At 40.1% G+C, this 19,718-nt stretch overlaps 1 protein-coding gene across 1 annotated transcript in view; it reads right to left on the bottom strand.

Annotated features, from left to right (window-relative positions):
• Positions 1-17,830, bottom strand: part of ARL8B (ADP ribosylation factor like GTPase 8B) — a 54,075-nt gene extending 36,245 nt beyond the window's left edge. The window contains exon 1 of the mRNA XM_045991909.1: positions 17,519-17,830. Within this exon, the coding sequence (XP_045847865.1) occupies positions 17,519-17,641 (123 nt within the window). The 5' untranslated portion in view covers positions 17,642-17,830. The remainder of the gene's footprint in view (positions 1-17,518) is intronic.
• Between the last annotated feature and the right edge of the window lie 1,888 nt (positions 17,831-19,718).

Genomic DNA, 19,718 nt, shown 5'->3' with positions numbered 1-19,718 from the left:
AATATTAGAATGAAAAAAGCCTCTAAATGTAATAATGTAATACCCAAGGATTACAGCATATCATGCCAGACTACAGTGTATTCATGACCTCTTACCAGATCTCTTTCCTAACTAGAAGATAAATGAAGTTCTTGAAACCCTGCTCCACAGGTCTATCATAAAAGAGCAATACTCTCTTCTTTATCTTTTAAAAAAAGACTAGCCCAGGCATCTCTGAAAGTAGTGGAAGCAAGAAAATGTTTATAAATACAATTCTGACATCAGACTCTGGAGAAAACTAACTTTGCCACTTATCATTAAAATACACTAAAATCTGGATTTTAATTTCTTTGTCCTTTATCTCCAACTTGGAACTTTTTCCTGCCTCTCTTTTTTCTGCAACCTTATCTCCTCCACTAATAACATCATGTGGATTGCTTAGTGCTTTTCCCCACTGTAAAACCTTCAGTAACACTGCTTATGTTTTAAAATATTAAAGTTACTAATTCCCTAAAAACATTTTAAACCAGAATGCATCAAGTCTTTTAGCTATCTGTTTACTTATGTATCAACAGAGACATCTCTGCTTCTACAGTTATCAGTTTGGCAGTACTGAATACATTTTCTCTTTCAGAAGATGTTTTTCACCCTCTGGCTCTCTCTGGGTGTCCCTGAAGACACACCAAACATTGTAAAGCTACTCCATTAGCCCAGTCAGTGTTACCAGCACTGCTTCATATTGAAACACAGCTCTTAAATGATGGGCAGTCATGAAATACTGAGTCATTGCACAGTGCTCAGGTTCCAAACTGCTGTATCTTCTAAATGCTACCATCATTTTTTATTCAGTAGCTGTTTACAAACCCACTTACTACCATCAGGTGGGGAGCTTGGCAAGGAGTTAGAAGTACAGGAAGAGGCTAGAGTGACAAGGATGTTTTCCAGCTATAATGTGGTTCCTGCATCAAGAATACATCATTGTTTTTAGTTAAGCCATATGTCACTGACTTAACACCATTAATAACAACAGTAATAATGATCATAGCAACATGATACCATTCACCTTACCTGCTTCATTTTACAGAAAAGGAAACTTGGTATCAAGATCACAAGGTCACACACAGAGCAGCAAAACTGGGATTTGAACCCAGGTCTGAATTTCAAAATCCTAATGTTACTTTCTACTTGAGCGTAATTCTTCAGGCATTTGAAAGTTATCAATAAACTGTCAATTAAATAAGCCAAGGCCATTACTCGTATAGATGCTTGAAGTCTATGTTAGGCTGCTCAACCACAGGAACAACAAAATACAAACTCAATCATCAACTGAAAGATTGATACTATACTAAGCATACATAGTAAAATACCAATTTAGGCCAATCACAATCTCTTCCTCCAAACCAAAACTACTAACTACAACCAAATTTACCAAAAGGAAGACAAACCAAATAGACCAGCAAATTTTTCAGTGTTTGCCCCAAACATCCTAGCACATCTATAATGGATTATGGCAAAGGATAGTCTAGAATTTCAGCTTCTCTCTCACAATGACAGAACTCTCATCAAGAATAAGAAATTGGGGGGCGCCTGGGTGGCTCAGTGGTTTAAGCCGCTGCCTTCGGCTCAGGTCATGATCTCAGGGTCCTGGGATCGAGTCCCGCATCGGGCTCTCTGCTCGGCGGGGAGCCTGCTTCCCTCTCACTCTCTCTGCCTGCCTCTCTGCCTACTTGTGATCTCTCTCTGTCAAATAAATAAATAAAATCTTTAAAAAAAAAAAAAAAAGAGTAAGAAATTGGTCCCTAATGGCCAGCATACCTCCATCCTGGAACTCAGAAACCCTTCATCCCCCTCTGAAACTGAATCTCTACTCAGTACCTACTTGAGGGTTGAGAGAAGATCCATTTCATCTGTCATCTAACTGGTACACATACTCCTGCCCTAATCCCCAAATATTACATCAACCACACTAGTAATTATCAACTATGGAGCATTTATGCCAGGCACTATTTTGCTGATTTATCTTACCTCACACCATGAGCCCATGGGACAAATATTCTCACTCCCGAATCACCAATGAAGAAACAGAAACTTTGAGGGGATCACAAAGCTCAACAGGTCTAGAATTCAAATCTAGGCATGTCTGACCCTATATACTTAAATATAACCCTACACTGCTTCACTCTATTAAGTCAATAATTACGAGCACCTCCTGAGTCAGGCATAGTTATGCTTAAGGGATACAAATAAGAAAGTTTGCAGTCTAAAAGTGAAGACAGATAAGATGATAACAGCCCCAAATATATACAGTTTTGAACAAAGTGCTATGAAAAGAGAACAAAGGGCAATTAACTTTGCCTTAGAGAAGAGTTAAGGCAAGACTCCACAGATGTGGGGCGCCTGGTGGCTCAGTGGGTTAAGCCTCTGCCTTCGGCTCAGGTCATGATCTCAGGGTCCTGGGATAGAGCCCCGCATCAGGCTCTCTGCTCAGCAGGGATTCTGCTCCCCCATCCCCCGCCTGCCTCTCTGCCTACTTGTGATCTGTCAAATAAATAAATAAAAATCTTAAAAAAAAAAAAGACTCCACAGGTGTGAGATCTAAACAATAAGCAAGGCAGTGCCATCTAAGGGAAAAGGAGCACCAGGAGATAAGTATTGTAGACAAAAGAAAAATGGCTTGGTATCTTGGGTGTCTTATTTTCCATCATTAACAATCTATCTAACATTTATTTCCCAGCCTGATTTCTCCTTCTCCCCATAACCATCTTGCTAATTTTCACTGGCAAATTTAAGCCCAACTCCAAAGCCTGCCAAAAAAAAAAAAAAAAAAAAAAAAAACAAAAAACTATACACACACACTAAAATTTCCAAATGTTCCTAGGAAGAATAATATAGAGAAATATTAAAACACTCAGTAAAACAGACTGAAAGTATTTGGCAATAAATTGCTAAAGAAAGCTAAAAATGGCTAAGGAACACCACAAGAGGTGATGTCCCATTTCCAAACCAGTCTCAGTCACAAGACTTGGAAGAGCTGTACTATATCAAGTGGCAAAACAAGGTCCTAAAGGATTTGTCTGTAAACAAGGATTCATCATAGCTCACTTTTTAATGGAATAGAACATTCAGGCTGAGTTATAGTTGTATACCAGACCTATCTCAAAACTGTGTCACTTACCCTCTTTTTTCCTTTTATAAGCCAGTGAGTATCTACTTAACAAGGGGGCTAAAAGAATCATATAATGCTTTGTGTATAAATGTACTTCATAAAATAGTCAACTGTTCCACTAAAAAAATAAATGAAAAGATTTTCATTGAATACCCCTTGTGTGTTGGAGATAGTAGAAAAGGATGACTAAGAAATAGTAGGATGGGGGCACCTGGGTGGCTTAGTGGGTTAGTTTCTGCCTTCTGCTCAGGTCATGGTCTCAGAGTCCTGGGATGGAGCCCCACACTGGGCTCTCTGCTCAGCAGGGAGCTTGCTTCCCCCTCTCTTTCTGCCTGCCTCTCTGCCTACTTGTGATCTCTGTCTGCCAAATGAATGAATAAATCTTAAAAAAAAATGAAACAAGATGGGATTGGGAGGGAGACAAACCATAAATGACTCTTAATCTCACAAAACAAACTGGGGGTTGCTGGGGGGAGGTGGGATTGGGAGAGGGGGAGCGGGCTATGGACATTGGGGAGGGGAGGCGAACCATAAGAGACTATGGACTCTGAAAAACAACCTGAGGGTTTTGAAGGGTCAGGGGTGGGAGGTTGGGAGAACAGGTGGTGAGTAATGGGAGGGCACGTTTTGCATGGAGCACTGGGTGTTGTGCAAAAAGAATGAATACTGTTACGCTGAAACAATAAATAAAATGGAAAAGAATAAAAAAAAAAAAGCCAAAAAAAAAAAAAAAAGAAAGAAAGAAAGAATAGGATGTATAGCAACATTATAGCAACTATCCTTAAGTATAACAGTATAGAGGCTCCTGGATGGTTCAGTTGGTTAAGCATCTGACTGCTGACTTCAGCTTGGGTTATGATCTCAGTGTTGTGAGATCAAGGCCCATGTCAGACTACGCACTTGGCATGGAGTCAGCTTGTCCCTTTCCCTCTGCTCCTAAATGAATCTCTTAGCAAATATCAAACAACCTAAGTGGGATAAGGAGATTGGGGATCACAACTTCTTTTCGATCACACAAATAATCAGTAAAATAATCAGTAATGGAAACCAGCAAGAAAGAAAAATATTCTAATACTATCCACGTGTTTACCCAATACCTAAGAAAAATCACAACTTAAATCCCAAGCGATCAGATATCCTTTATGTTTAAAGGTACAACAAATTACACATACCAACTTTTTTCTTCAGTAGAAAGACAGTATGCAAAACTAAACCAGACACTTTCCAGGGATAGAAACATTCCCCTCCAAATTAAATAGTGAAGGCTTCCAAGCCTACAAGATCCTGAGCCACTTTGAATATACAGCCTTCATTCAGCTGCTTGGAGGGCCTGTGGATTAGGCCCTCTTCTGGACAGTCTGCAATCTGGACACAGACTCATGTATACAGGCACCATAAACAAATCAAGATAGCCCAAATGCAGTTGTGGAGGAGTGGAGAACATTTTATAACGTTTGTGAAGTAAATAATCAGCAGGGTAGGATAACTAACACAAATCACAGGAAAAAGTATTCTACAAGATTATTTTGAAGAGAAACCAGAATTGGATTCTCAACTACTTCCTAAGTTTCCTACTACTAAGATAAAGATACAAATTGGAATTTTAATTCTCAGTTTTAGTCCCACCATATCTAAAAATAATAGCATGAATGTACTTCCCATATATAAATTCCCTTTATATCATAATCATATAATACATTTTATACTCAACCCACACCTATCTCTTCTAAACTCACTCCCCCTTCTCCACCCCATATTCAGTACTTGATCAAACAACCATATTTCCCAACATTCACTGAACTCCTTAAAAAAGTCTCTGACAACAAATCCCCCTTTGCCCTACACATCTGGTTCAACCACTAAATTGCAGCCCCTGGCAGCCCCTGGGTGGCTCAGTAGTTAAGCATCTGCCTTGGGCTTGGGTCACAGTCCCAGGGTAGAGGGATCAAGCCCCACACTGGGCTCCCCGCTCAGTGGGAAGCTTGCTTCTCCCTCTCCCACTCCCCCTGCTTATGTTCCCTCTCTTGCTGAGGGTAGAGGGATCAAGCCCCGCACTGGGCTCCCCGCTCAGTGGGAAGCTTGCTTCTCCCTCTCCCACTCCCCCTGCTTATGTTCCCTCTCTTGCTGTGTCTCCCTCCATCAAATAAACAAATAAAATCTTCAAAAAAATTTTTTTAATTGCACCCATTCTACTTCCATAATAAAGCTATCTTTTCCTTACTCCTTAACTTAGTATCTCTCAATCAGATCTTTGTAATAGCCTTGTGACCAAGCTCCTTTTCACTGGTCTCTTTATTGATAACTAAATTCATCCTCTGAAAAACAGGTCTTACTTCATTCCCTCAAACAAAAATCTTCAATGGCTCCCCATACATACTGATTTACTTTTGCAGTCTTTTGTTTTCTCCCTTATGCAAGTTACATGTAATACAACAAATTTCTTTCCCTCAATTGTGTCCTTCCTACTCCCACTGTTCCTTCTTGAACATCTTTTCTTCCCTCCATAATACTGAAGCTGCACAAGGGAAGGAACCATGTCTGTTTTGTTCCTCACTATATCTATGCCACCTAGAACACTGTATCAAATACTCACTGAATAAATGAAAACCAATCTACTCTCAAAGTTCACTTAAGGGTACCTGGGTGGCTCAGTTGGTTAAGTCATCTGCCTTTGGCTCAGGTCATGATCTCAGGTTCCTGGGATCAAGCACCACATAGGGTCTTTGCTCAGCAGGGAGTCTGTTTCTCCCTGAGGGAGGGAAGCAGAAAGAGCACACTCTTTCTCTCTCAAATAAATAAAATCTTAAAAAAAAAAAAAAAAAAGCAGTTCACTTTAGTGGCCATTCCCACCAAGGTCCCACCAAACCGCCTTTCTAAAATACCTGCAATGTCTTAGTCAAGTGAGGGTAGCATTTTGTGCCAATCTTAAGGCACTTAGTACTTGTATCCTATACATACATGGCTAATATTAGGCACATATTCTACCACAAATAACCTTGTCTGGTACATTTATGAACCATCTATCACAAGAGCTTGTACACAGTTTAAGTATACATAAGTACACTTTGTTGTTATATTCATGCATTCATTCAATATTTACAGAGCTTAATAGTGCGGGGCATAGTGCTTTGCACTAAAATACAGTATTGAAAAAAGGACAAAGCTCTGCCCCTATGGAACTTACATTCATAAAAAAGACAAAGGTAATAAACAAGCGAATTTCTTAAGGTAGCAAGTACGGTGAAAATTACAGTGGAGGTGGTATGATCAGTCCTAACTTGGGAAGACACATGCAAGAAGACAGGACAAAAGAAGTATGTAAAGGTTAAAAGGTCAAACTGGCCCACATTCAGACACGCTGAAGAAAATTGCAAAAACAAAGTTTTGGGCACAAACATTTTAATCACTCAGTAATGGAAAATAATGCCTGCAACCAAAATATACAAATGCTGATTAATTAAAGCCTACTAAAATCCATTTCATTTAACTTTTTTTTTGGAAAAGGTTAGAGGCTGGTTCCCTGGATTGAGGAAGAAGGGGATCAAAAGTTCAATCTTGGGGCTCCTGGATGGCTCAGTAGGTTAAGAGTCCGCCTTCAGCTTGGGTCACGATCTCAAGGTCCTGGGATTGAAGCCCCATATCTGCAGCAGAAAGTCTGCTTCTCTGCTCCTCCCTGCTCCCGGCTCATGCTCACTCTCTCTCTCAGATGAATAAAATCTTAATAAATAAAATTTAAAAAGTAAATAAAAGTTCCATCTTTAACTTACTGAACTTGAGTTGCCTTTTAGCCATCAAAGTAGGTAAGTCAAACAGACTACATGAAATCACTCAGAAGGTACAACATGATCCTGTCACGGCTGCATATACTGTACATTATGCTAAGTGAAAAAAGTCAGAGAGAGAAAAACACTTACATGTGAAATCTTTAAAAAAAACAAAAAGGGGCACCTGGGTGGTTCAGTGGGTTAAGCCTCTGCCTTCAGCTCGGGTCATGATCTCAGGGTCCTGGGATCGAGCCCCGCATCGGGCTCTCTGCTCAGCAGGGAGCCTGCTTCCCCCTCTTCTCTCTGCCTGCCTCTCTGCCTACTTATGATCTGTCAAATAAATAAAATCTTTTTTTTTAAAGATTTTATTTATTTATTTGACAGAGAGAGATCACAAGTAGACAGAGAGGCAGGCAGAGAGAGAGAGAGAGGGAAGCAGGCCCCCCGCTGAGCAGAGAGCCCAACGCGGGACTCGATCCCAGGACCCCGAGACCACGACCCGAGCCGAAGGCAGCGGCTCAACCCACTGAGCCACCAGGCGCCCCCAAATAAATAAAATCTTAAAAAAAAAAAAAAAAAGTAGTACTCAGAGAACAGATTGATAGCTGCCAGAGGCAGGACGTACAGGATGGTAGCAGAAGAAATAGGTAAAGGGTACCAAAAGGTACAACCTTCCAATTACAAAATAAATAAGAGGTAATGTACAGATGGTGACTTTAGTTAATAATACTACACTGTATATTTCAAAGTTGCTAAGAAGTAAATCTTAATAGTTCTCATCACGAGATTAAAAAAAATTATAACTATGCATGGTGATGAATGTTAACTAGACTGTGATGATCATTTTGCAATATATATAAATATGCAGTCATTATGTTATATACCTAAAATTAGTATACGTTAATTATATCTCACTAACAAAAAAAAGCATATATTTGTGTATATTTAAAATGACAGAGAGAAAATGGGAAGGATATACAACTTAATATTAATATTCATTAAATCCAAATGGTATTAAAAATGATTTTTTGTTTGCATAGCTATATTTTTTTTATTTACTTGACAGAGATCACAAGCAGGCAGAGAGGCAGGCGGGGGGGATGTACTCTTTTTTAAAACAATATGGATTATGCTTATTCTTTTTAAGAAACAAATGTTTTAAGTTTTTAAATTCAGCCACTGAATGAAGAAAATAGTCACATCAAAATAAACCAAAAGCCAGGAGTGAAACAGCTAGATTTTGGAGGCAGAAAAACTGGGTTTCTTCCATTTCCTAGTTTTTCCTCTGATAAGAACTATTTAAAAATAATGAAGTCCATACACTTGTATTCAAACTTTCTCCATAGAAAAACGTGCTATCAAGAAAAAGTAGGTCTAGTGATGAATGTCTAAACCAGACCTTAACCCACCTTCATAGAGGGAACTCTGACAAAAGCTCTTTCTGGTCTAGCCTGCACACAGTCCCAAGAGCCCACTTCTCATCTCAGAGAGGATGGGCTACTACAAACCCAGTATACTGCCTGTTGGGGCTTGCAAATTTATGGTTGTCCACCGTGATTAAACCTACTCTAATCTTAAATCTTGGTTTAAAAACTAAAACAGGGGCGCCTGGGTGGCTCAGTGGTTTAAGCCGCTGCCTTCGACTCAGGTCATGATCCAGTCCTGCATTGGGCTCTCTGCTCGGCAGGGAGCCTGCTTCCCTCTCACTCTCTCTGCCTGCCTCTCTGCCTGTGATCTCTGTCAAATAAATAAATAAAATCTTTAAAAAAAAAAAAACTAAAACAAACAGGAAAATGGACTCCAAAATTTTGGTCTTATCCAAATTTAAAATTACGATCTAAGCATACACTTGACTTGAGGTCACCTAAATTCTAGAGGGCAGGTAGTGCTGCCAAGGATCACTCTTTTCTTCTTGTAGGGATCAGTCTACCTTTCTACCTTTTACGGTGAAGCGACATTCGTAATTCTCATTCTTAACACTATGTATGCTTTGCATACTGAAATATGAAAATGGATATGTGGGTTCATAAAGACATTTTTCTTAATTTTATATTGTGAAAATAAGTCTATCTGAAAATATATTTGAGCACCTAGTATGTGTCAGGCACTGTTTCAGGGTACTGGAATGTATCAGTGAACAAAGCAACAAAAACCTTGCCCTCAAGCAGAGCACACTACAGTAATCTAGCAGCTAACATTTATGAAGCACTTCCATATTACTTGCCTTGTTTTGAACACTGTTCAGAATGTTTTACCAGTATTAACTCAAAACAACTCTTTGAGGTAGAAACTACTATTATTCCCATTTTACATGTAAGGAAACAGACACTAAAGAGTTAAAAACTTGCCAAAAATAAGACAAGTCAAAGAAGAAGAGTCAAGATTTGAACCTCAATAGTCTGGCTCTCAGTTCCTAGCCTCTATGCCATTTACCTCATGCAGCCACTGAAACAAATAAACTCATTCAAACCATGTTCATATGCCAACAAATTTAGGCTCAAAATATATACTTAGAGTAATACTACTTAGGTAGAGCTAAAGTAATTATTACCAAGTAAATTTGTAAGAAGACATTTTTAGGATCATTTTGCCAATCATCATCCAAGTTGTTTTTTTTTTAAATAACAAATGATTGTTTTTCTAACTCAGCTTAGATGGAAAAGCTTCAATTTTCAAGTAGAAATGTCACTACTTAGATACCTGAAACCTAAAATTATTTTGTCAGTATTACAATTTTTTAAAAATACAGTATTCTTAAAGATGATTTTAAAATGAACCCTAAAGCTGTGATTTTTTTAAATGTAAAAGAAATTTCCTTTTGGAATATGAAATAAGAATATTATTCTACCGTATGAAACTAAACAAACTATGAAATCGGATCCAAATACAAGACCCAATGTCTAATTTAAGAAACAGTGTAACCTTTAAAAAAAAAAATAGCACAACAGAATGTAAGCCTTGTGGTTTTGGCTTTGAAGAAAGAAATTAACTCAAATTATCCCATTAGAGATTGCAATTTTGGTTTGTCACATCCCAGAAAAAATAAATGCATTATCATTTAATTTTGACCATTCAGCAAATAGGTTAATAATTTTTTCTTAGTTTTTTCCTATATGAGCACAAATGACAAGAACCAACTTTTATAATTATAAGTGATATTCAAGTTATTAATTTAAAAAATTCATACGCTACAGCCTCAAAAATGGTCTACTTGGCAAACATTCTTTTCCTTTTTTTTTTTTTTTTTTTTTTGAGAAAGAGACAGGTGGTAGAATGGAAGGCAGAGGGGGGAGAGAGAGAAAATCTTAAAACAGGCTCCAAACTCAGCACAGAGCCAACAAGGACTGGATCTCATGACCCTGAGATCATGACCTGAGTCAAAATCAAAAGTCGAATGTTTAACCAACTGAGCTATCCAAGCATCCTTACTTGGCAAACTTTCTGAGATTCTGATATAGAAAAGAATATTTTCTAATACACTACCCCCACCCCTGGAAGAAAAGCAGCATCACACTATAAAAGGACAAGATTAGGTCAGGACTGCATGGAAATATGCCAGATTCCTGGAATATAAATCTTAATGCAATCCACCATTAAGTTTAAAACAAATCAGATCCAGATAGCTAAAGAGGATAAGGTGCATTTATATGACTTGCCTACAAAATCCAATAAAAAAGAGAATTGAGAAAGGCATTATGTTCTCTATAGTCCCAGTCTTAGTAGTTGCTGAAACATAGATATGTCTTTAAACATTAAACAGAGGCAGAGCAATTACCCAATAGAACAGTTTAAAAATACTGCTGGTTTACTTATCAACAAAACTAAGTATGTTTTGCCCTAAAAATAACAAGAGGCAAGTGCTTAGCTGAGCACTTGCTCAGTTGATATAAATCCAACTTTATATATGAAATCTGTTAAGAGGACATTCTCAGGTAAGAGTGCATACTTTACTTTCTGAAAAGCAGTTTGGCTGTTTGACATGAAATATGTTCCTATCTTCTGACCTAGTGATGTAACTCTGGAACTCTTCCTTAGGAAATACAGAACACACTGATGTACAATAGCAAAACTCAAAATTACTCAAATGTCCAATAATGAGGAAATGATCAAATATATTATGGTACAGCCACAAGATATGCCATAACAATAAATTATAAAGGCATTAAAATGGTTTTACACACAGAAAAAGACATACACCATAATTAAAACAAACTAGATATCATCTCAAAACTTTTAAAAAGGTGTTTGGAGGGACACCTGAGTGGATCAGTTGGTTAAGCCACTGCCTTCGGCTCAGGTCATGAATCGAGTCCCACATCTGGCTCCTTGCTCTGCTGGGAGCCTGCTTCTCTCTCCGCCTCTGCCTGCCACTCTGCCTGCTTGTGTGTGCTCGCTTGCTCTCTCTCTCTCTCTCTCTCTGACAAATAAATAAAATCTTAAAAAAAAAAAAAAAAGGTGTTTGGATATATCCATTAAAAAAAAGAAGAAGAAATAAATAAATAGGGACGGCGCCTGGTTGGCTCAATTAGTTAAGTGTCTCCCTTTGGCTCTGCTCATGATGTCAAGATCCTGGGCTTGAGCCTCCTTTTTTAATAATAATAACGACAAAAAGGAAAGGAAACACTTTGAAATATTGACAATAGGTAACGCTGGATGGTGAAGATAGGTTTCTTCTACTTAGGGATGCCTGGGTGGCTCAGTAGTTGTTGCTCAGGGCAATATCCCATGATCCTGGGATGAGCCCCACATCAAGCTCCCTGCTTGGCAGGAAGCCTGCTTCTCCCTCTCTCACTCCCCCTGCTTGTGTTCCCTCTCTCGCTGTGTCACTCTGTCAAATAAATAAATAAAATCTTTTAAAAAAGAAAGTTTCCTCTACTTTATACTATCCTTTTCAAATTTCCACTAATGATCCTGTCTTATTTTGATAATCAGAAAAAAATCTAAAAATAATATTTAAGTAACTAGTTTTTATAGGAGCAATGCATTTTGTATCCATGTTCAGTGATAATCCCTTTTTATCTTTGAAAAGGTTAAAAAGTGCTTTAAGTTGTGAGATAGCGAAGTCAGTAATTTAAAATGAATTATTGCACTATAACAACTTCTTTTTTTTTTTTAAAGATTTTATTTATTTATTTGACAGAGAGAGATCACAAGTAGGCAGAGAGGCAGGCAGAGAGAGAGAGGGGGAAGCAGGCTCTCTGCCGAGCAGAGAGCCCCATGCGGGACTCGATCTCAGGACCCTGAGATCATGACCTGAATCAAAGACAGCAGCTTAAACCACTGAGCCACCCAGGTACCCTGCACTATAACAAAGTCTTAATGAGAACATTTGACTTTTGATATTCTAGGTCTGCATGGAAAAAATAATGGGAATGGGGAAGAGGGTAAAGAACCTGGAAGAGAAGTTGCTTGACAGGATGCCTCATGTGCTACAATTCCTAACGTGAATTTGAAGACCACCTCACTGGAAGGCTAGTTTCTACAATAAAACTACAAATGTACTAACTTGTAGACTTGAGCCACATTACAGTTTCTTTAAAAACTATTTTCCCCATTCTTACTCCAGAGTAATTAAGTAATAAACATTCTGATCAAACCCAGAATTATTTCTGCTTTTTAAAGAAAATAAACATAACTCAATAACTCAACAATGCCTGTTAGCCAGTTATTTAAATGTCCAAACATAATGTAATTTATATATACGTCTTTGTACTTTATATAATAATCATTCTTTCCCCTTAATTCATGTCCTCATATATACATAGAAAGATACACACACACACACACACACACACACACACACGTAGTCCTTAAATGTTAATCAACATGCTTAAGATGCCTGGGTTTAAAATGTTATCTAGATTCATAACAAGAGTATATTTATGAACAAACATATTTTTTAAAAGTTTTTTTAGAAGATTAAAATCTCCTAAACCACAGCTCTATGATCCTAATCTCAGCTAGACTTCACAGAGGCAGACCAGAAAATTAGAAAGTGAACTAGCCCCTAGGTTCTAATTTTATCTCTGCTACTAGTTAGCTGTCTTACAAATTTCACTTACTTTTCAGGATTCTCCAGCTACACCTATTAAAAGAGAGTATTCTACAAACTCTGAAAAACTGATTCTGGGGCACCTAGGTGGCTCAACTGGTTGAGCATCTGACTCTTGGTTTTGCCTAAGGTCATAATCTCAGGGTCCTGGGACCCAGCCCCAGGGGAGCTTCACGCTCAGCAGGGAGTCCACTTTAAATTCTCTTCCTTTGCTCCTCCCCTTCGCACATGCTAAAGAGTCTGTGCTCTCTCCGTCCCTCTCCCTAAAATAAATAATCTTAAAAAAAAAAAAAAAGATTCTAGGTTCAAATTTCTACAATTGTTCCAAATATCTCCTTTTCCTAATTCTCAGCAGTAATAAACTTTGCCTTGGATTAACCAATTTTGTATCAACACTTCACAAAAATGTAAACTTTTATACTACTCATTTCTAAAACACACTATATCTATAAAAGTTAGCCTATAATACTTTGGTAAATCCTATTAAACATTTCTTAGGAATTCCTGTAACCCATATAAGAGTCTCTGCTAAAGATTACTCAACATACATTACACATATAGGACACATGATTTATTATGCAATAACTGCCATAATACTTAACAATGAGCAATAATACTTCATTCCCTAACGTTAATGACAAAATTAAAGACTAAAGTTTTTTAATGTTCAAAACAAAGACAACACTCTGTATGTTCAGGGTGTCTATGTAAAAATATTAGATAAAATCAAGTATCATTCCATTTTTGAAACAACAAGAATATGAATTTTAGGAATGAACCTCTCTGTAAATAAAATGCCTAATTTCAGAATGAGCCAAACCATACAAAATAATGCAGCTTCACAAACCTTTTGAGTGAGTTAAATGACATTTCTGAAATTTTTCTTAACTTTTAAAGCAGAAGAAAAAGAAAGCCGCATTTTAAGCAGAAAATCAACTTTTACCAAAAGAAAATTGACATTCATGAGGCTTTTCATACCGGGCAAGCTACTTTCTAAAGTGACACAAAGTACTCAGACCATCAGTGTTTGAGTCTACAAATCAAACATTTTATACAAAATACAAAGAATAATTCAGTTAATTTTTCAAATATAAGGCTAAATTTATGATTTGGGAAATACTGTTTTTAATCTAAAAGTCTGTAAAAATTACTAACCTTTTCCTTGTCCTCAATATATTCTTAATAATCACAGATTTAAGTTAGAGTCTGAGTTTTGTTTTGTTTTGTTTTTGAGTCTGAGTTTTGTTTTGTTTTTTTTTAAAGGTATGAAATCGGGGCGCCTGGGTGGCTCAGTGAGTTAAAGCCTCTGCCTTCGCCTCAGGTCATGATCCTAGGGTCCTGGGATTGAGCAGCATTGGGCTCTCTGCTCAGCAGGGAGCCTGCTTCCTCCTCTCTCCGCCTACCTCTCTGCCCACTTGTGATCTCTGCCTGTCAAATAAAGAAATAAAATATTTTTTCTTTTTTTTTTAAGATTTTATTTATTTATTTGATAGAGATCACAAGTAGGCAGAGAGGCAGGAAGAGAGAGAGAAGGGGGAGCAGGCTCCCCGCTGAGCAGAGAGTCCGATGCGGGACTCGATCCCAGGACCCTGAGATCATAACCTGAGCTGAAGGCAGAGGCTTAACCCACTGAGCCACCCAGGCGCCCCAGAAATAAAATATTTTTTAAAAAAAGGTATGAAATTTACGGAGGTCTCTTTTTTCTCAGCATCTTAAATGCTACAACCAACTACCGTCCAGATTTTTTTCTAAGCCAAACCTACCCACATCATAATTCAAAGTGAACTGTTTATAATGGGGGGGTGTGTATGATGTGATTATTTGCTACAATCCACAAATCCACTACTGGAAGCCACATTTGGATAAATCAGTTTCAAGGAAGGAAATGACCCCAGCTGGGGGCACCTGGGTGGCTCAGTGGGTTAAGCCTCTGCCTTCAGCTTAGGTCATGATCTCGGGGTCCTGGGATCGAGCCCCGCATCAGGCTCTCCGCTCAGCCGGGAGCCTGCTTCTCCCTCTCTGCCTGCTTCTCTGCCTACTTGTGATTTCTCTCTCTGTCAAATAAATAAAATAAAATGTTTAAAAAAAAAAAAAAGAAAAGAAAAAAAGAAATGACCCCAGCTAATGACCTTCTGAATATTGTTCAAAACACTGTCTACATTAAAGAAGTGTATCTGCTACAAATAACAGCTATCACTTACCTAGTCCCTTCTACGGGGAGCATGGTGCTAGTCACTTAACAACCGTCATTCCATTTACTCCCCAGAACAACTCTTTAACAAACCTATTATCATCTCTATTTAATAGATGAAAAAGCAAGGACTGAAAGAGGATACAAAGCTGCTAAGAGGCAGAGCCAGAATGCAAACCCACAGTTCCTTGACTTGAAAGTTCTTGTTCACATTAAGCTACACCATCTATGAAAAACACAGTAAGCATGATTTTCAGGCTTGTCTTTACAAGCTCTTCAAAGATTTACTGAACTTTTTCACGTTTCCCAAGCGTAACTACTCTGCAACAAATACAACAATTAATTGTAGTAATACAACTCCATGTACAATATATATTAATTCAGTCTCGTCAAAAGGATAGGGTTCTAAGGAGACTCCAATTCTTTTTTTTTTTTAAGATTTTATTTATTTATTTGACAGAGAAAGAGCACAAGCAGGCAGAGTGGCAGGCACAGAGAGAGGAAGGAAAGCAGGCTCCCTGTCGAGCAGAGAGCCGGATGTGGGGCTCAATCCCAGGACCCCGAGTTCATGACCTGAGCCGAAGGCAGAGGCTTTAACCCACTGAGCCACCCAGGCGCCCCAGGAGACTTCAATACTTCTCTGAAGGGAAAACCAGAAAATTTACAATTAACTGAGATCTTATCTTTTCCGTATCATATAAAAACTCTAGTACAGGGACACCTGGGTGCCTCAGACAGTTAAGCATCTGCCTTAGGCTCAGGTCATGATCCAAGGGTCTTGGGGTTGAGTCCTGCATTAGCCTCCCTGCTCATCCAGAGTCTGCTTCTCCCTCTCCCCCTACCTCCACCTCTACCCCCTGCTTGAGCTCACTCTCTCCCCCATGCTCTCAAATAAATATTTAAACTAAATAAAAGCTCTAGCATGGGTATTTAGCTAAAATTTTTAAAATTAATTTTAGTGCTATCATATACTTTCCACTCAACCTGTTGCAGATAGTTATCTCAAGACAAAAACATATCACAAAAGGAGCCAAACAAGTAGATAAATTTTCTTCTATACTTATATGCAGTGTTCCTCAAAGGAAGTCTGGATCTCTGCTAATCTTTTTCTTCAAGTCTTACTCATTCTGCTGCTCCATTTGCAGGACTAAGAGTCACACGTTACCTGTTTTCTCCCACAAGGGAGCTGTGTTTGAATCATTCCTGTAACCAAACCAGTTGGGCAACTAGTCTATTAAATAAGGATTCCAACCATTACCTGAAAGATGGGAGAAACTGCTGCCATCTCTCTTAGAATAGTTCTAAAGCTTATCCCTGACAAGTACATGCACCTATCAGCTAAAAGTGAGTCATATCAACTCCCCGTCTCTAAATTAAAATTGAAGAGAATCTTTTCCTCTCTTATTCCTTCCCCAACTAACCACCCAAGCAAAATTTAATAATCATCCTTCCACTCAATCACTGCTGAATAAACACCACATTGTATACAGGTTCCCAGGGCAATTTCCCTGCTAGACACCCATTTCCTGGGCCTGGAAGACTATGTTCCTGCCCAGTCTCTTCCCCACCCTCCCTTTCAAGGAAGAATCACCCTCGTGAAAGATCAACCCTTCCCTTTTCAAGGAACTGAGTGACTACAGATCCATCTTTTCCGACTACTGGCTCTGAAAAAGCAGAAACCCTTAACTGCCTGGCTAAATAAATGCTGCGGACTACAGTGAACTGGACTGGCTGGAAGGGTTTCTCCCCAGTTTCCATCAGCGAGACCAGCAGCAATAAACTTGATTCCCCGCCCCCCACAGGGGAACGACTGAAACCTAGTAACTAAATTACAGGGAACATACTGCCCATGGAATTCGGGGAAGAGCCCACACCGGTCTCCTGCTTTCCTCACGACTGGGCTCTCCGTCCGGAGTGGCTACTTGAGGGACGCTCTGGAGTCTCACGCGTCCTCACGGGACCGACGGACAGCTCGCCAAATCCCACCCTTCGGGGAAGTGACAGGCGTTAACCCTGCAAGTGCCCCCACAGACCAAACCCAAGGAAACCCAATCCTTAAAAACGCGACAAGGCCGATTTTACCCCTTCCAAGCTCCGGCCGCGCTGAAGACCTAGCCTTCTGTAGAAGGTGACTAAATAGAATTAACCTTTCGACTGCCGATCCAGCGCTACCCCTCGGTCACCAACACGCGGGAACTCCAAACCTCGGCCCCCGCGAAGGTGACAGGAACGACTTGCCTCCTCCCCTCGTCCCACTCTCATTAGCCCCATGGCGCTGAGGGCAGCCCCGGCCCGGGCCTTCGGGCAAGAGCCGGGCGGGACTCGCGGGCTGCGGCGCCCCGGGAGGGTGAGCGGGCGGCACTCACCGCGATGACATTGACGAAGGTGGTCTTGCCGGAATACTGCAGCCCCACCAGCGTCAGCTCCATCTCCTCCTTCCAGAAGAGCGAGCGAAACCAGTCCAGCAGGCGGGAGATGAGCGCCAACATGATGGCGGCCGGGAGGGAGAACGGACGGGCGGGCGGGAGGACGGCAGCAGCGACGGCACCCACACGAGCGGGCCTCAGCCCCGACCCCTCAACGGCTCCTCGGGGCCACAGCGCACCACTGGCGGACACAGGCGGGCGGCGGCGGCCGAGGCCAGGAAGCCGAGCGGGTCATATGACTCGCCCTACCCCACACGCTCGTCCGCGCGCCGCCACCGGCACACACGGCAAGAGCGACGTGGCCTCTCCGGCCAGGCGCGTCTGCCGCCTGCAGCGCCACCTGCTGGAACCTCCCTGCAGCACCGGGGCTGGGGAGCTGCCCTTGGGCTCCCTACCACCCCTCCCTTACTCATTAACGTTGATTAGCTATCTCATCGTTCCTTCTACAATTATTGACAGTCGGCTCTATGCGGAAAATCTTCAAGACTCTGGGAGATTGAGCATGGAATAAAAATCCCTTCCTACATTTTTGGTAATAGCAAAAGCAGGGGAGCCACAAATGTTTATCAAGTGGAAACTGATTTAAAAAATCAGTGTGGCCCCCAAAGGGAATATTATGCAGCTATAAAAACAAATGAGGAAATTCTCTATGAACTGATATGAAATGATGTCCTGGAAATGTTTTCAAGGACTGTAAGTGCTAGGTACATATATACAAGTATGTATTGTATTTGCAAAAAGAAATCCTAGAAGACCAATGAAAATGGTTTCTTATGGGCTAGAAGAAACTGGACCGCCAGAGACAGGAATGGGAATGAGACTTCTCTAGGTATCTTTTTGTTTGTTTGTTTGTTTGTTCGTTTTTTAAATATTTTATTTATTTATTTATTTGACAGAGAGATCACAAGTAGGCAGAGAGGCAGGCAGAGAGAGAGGAGGAAGCAGGCTCCTGGCTGAGCAGAGAGCCCCACTCGGGACTCGATCCCAGGACCCTGAGATCATGACCCGAGCCGAAGGCAGAGGCATTAACCCACTGAGCCACCCAGGCGCCCTCATATTGACTTTCAATCATGGAAATGAGTTGCCTGTTCAAAAGTTTAACTTAATTAAAAAATAAATTTAAATATCTGCAAGGCTTTCATACTAAAAAAAAAAAAAGTCCTTGCCCTCATGGAGCTTATATTCTAGTGAGGAGACATATAATAATATAATATAATATAATATAATATAATATAATATAATATAATATAAAAATAAATATGAGATATAATGCCATGTAGGACTGAGCATTATAAAGAAAACTGAACAAGAGGACACAAGAGTAGCAGTGTTATACTTAGGATTGGAGTAGATCTCTCAGAGGAGGAAACCCTGGATGGGAAGACTTGGAGGAAGTGAGAAAGAGAGCCAGGCACAGATCTGATGGGAACACATCTGAGACAGAAGGAATAGCAAAGACCCTGAATGGGAAAGGAGCATGGAATGCTCTGGAATCAGAAAGACGATCAGCATGGCTAGCTCATTAATAAAGCAGGGAGTAGAAAGAGATGTGGAAGGAGGAAGAGGCATGGACCAGAGGAAACAAAACATGATGTCCCCAGTTCAGATTTTATTCTTGGTGAGTGAACCAATTTATATTACTAAAAGTGAACTCTAGGGGCACCTGGTTGGCTCAGTTGGTTAAGCATCTGCCTTCAGCTTCTGGAATCTGGGATTGAGCCCCATGTCAGCCTCCCTGCTCAGCAGGGAGTCTGCTTCTTCCTCTCCCTCTGCTCCTCTCTCTGCTCATGCTCTTGATGCTCTGTTTTTCTCTCAAATAAATAAAATATATTTTTTAAAGATTTTATTTATTTCTTTGACAGACAGAGAGCACAAGTAGGCAGAGAGGCAGGCAGAGAGAGAGGAAGGGAAGCAGGCTCCCTGCTGAGCAGAGAGCCCAATGCCGGGCTCAATCCCAGGACGCCAGGATCATGACCTGAGCTGAAGGCAGAAGCTTTAACCCACTGAGCCACCCAGGCACCCCACAAATAAATAAAATACTTTTTTTTATTTTTTTAAATGAACTTTGGTAGTTCCATGGAGAATTAGCTATGGAAAGGCATTATGGGTTGAATTGTGTCCCTCCAGAAGATACGTTGGA

The sequence above is a fragment of the Meles meles genome, chromosome 20, assembly GCF_922984935.1.
Source record: "Meles meles chromosome 20, mMelMel3.1 paternal haplotype, whole genome shotgun sequence".
NCBI lineage: Eukaryota > Metazoa > Chordata > Mammalia > Carnivora > Mustelidae > Meles > Meles meles.
Note: the sequence above shows the minus strand (reverse complement) of the source record. Positions and strands in the feature narration are given on the sequence as shown.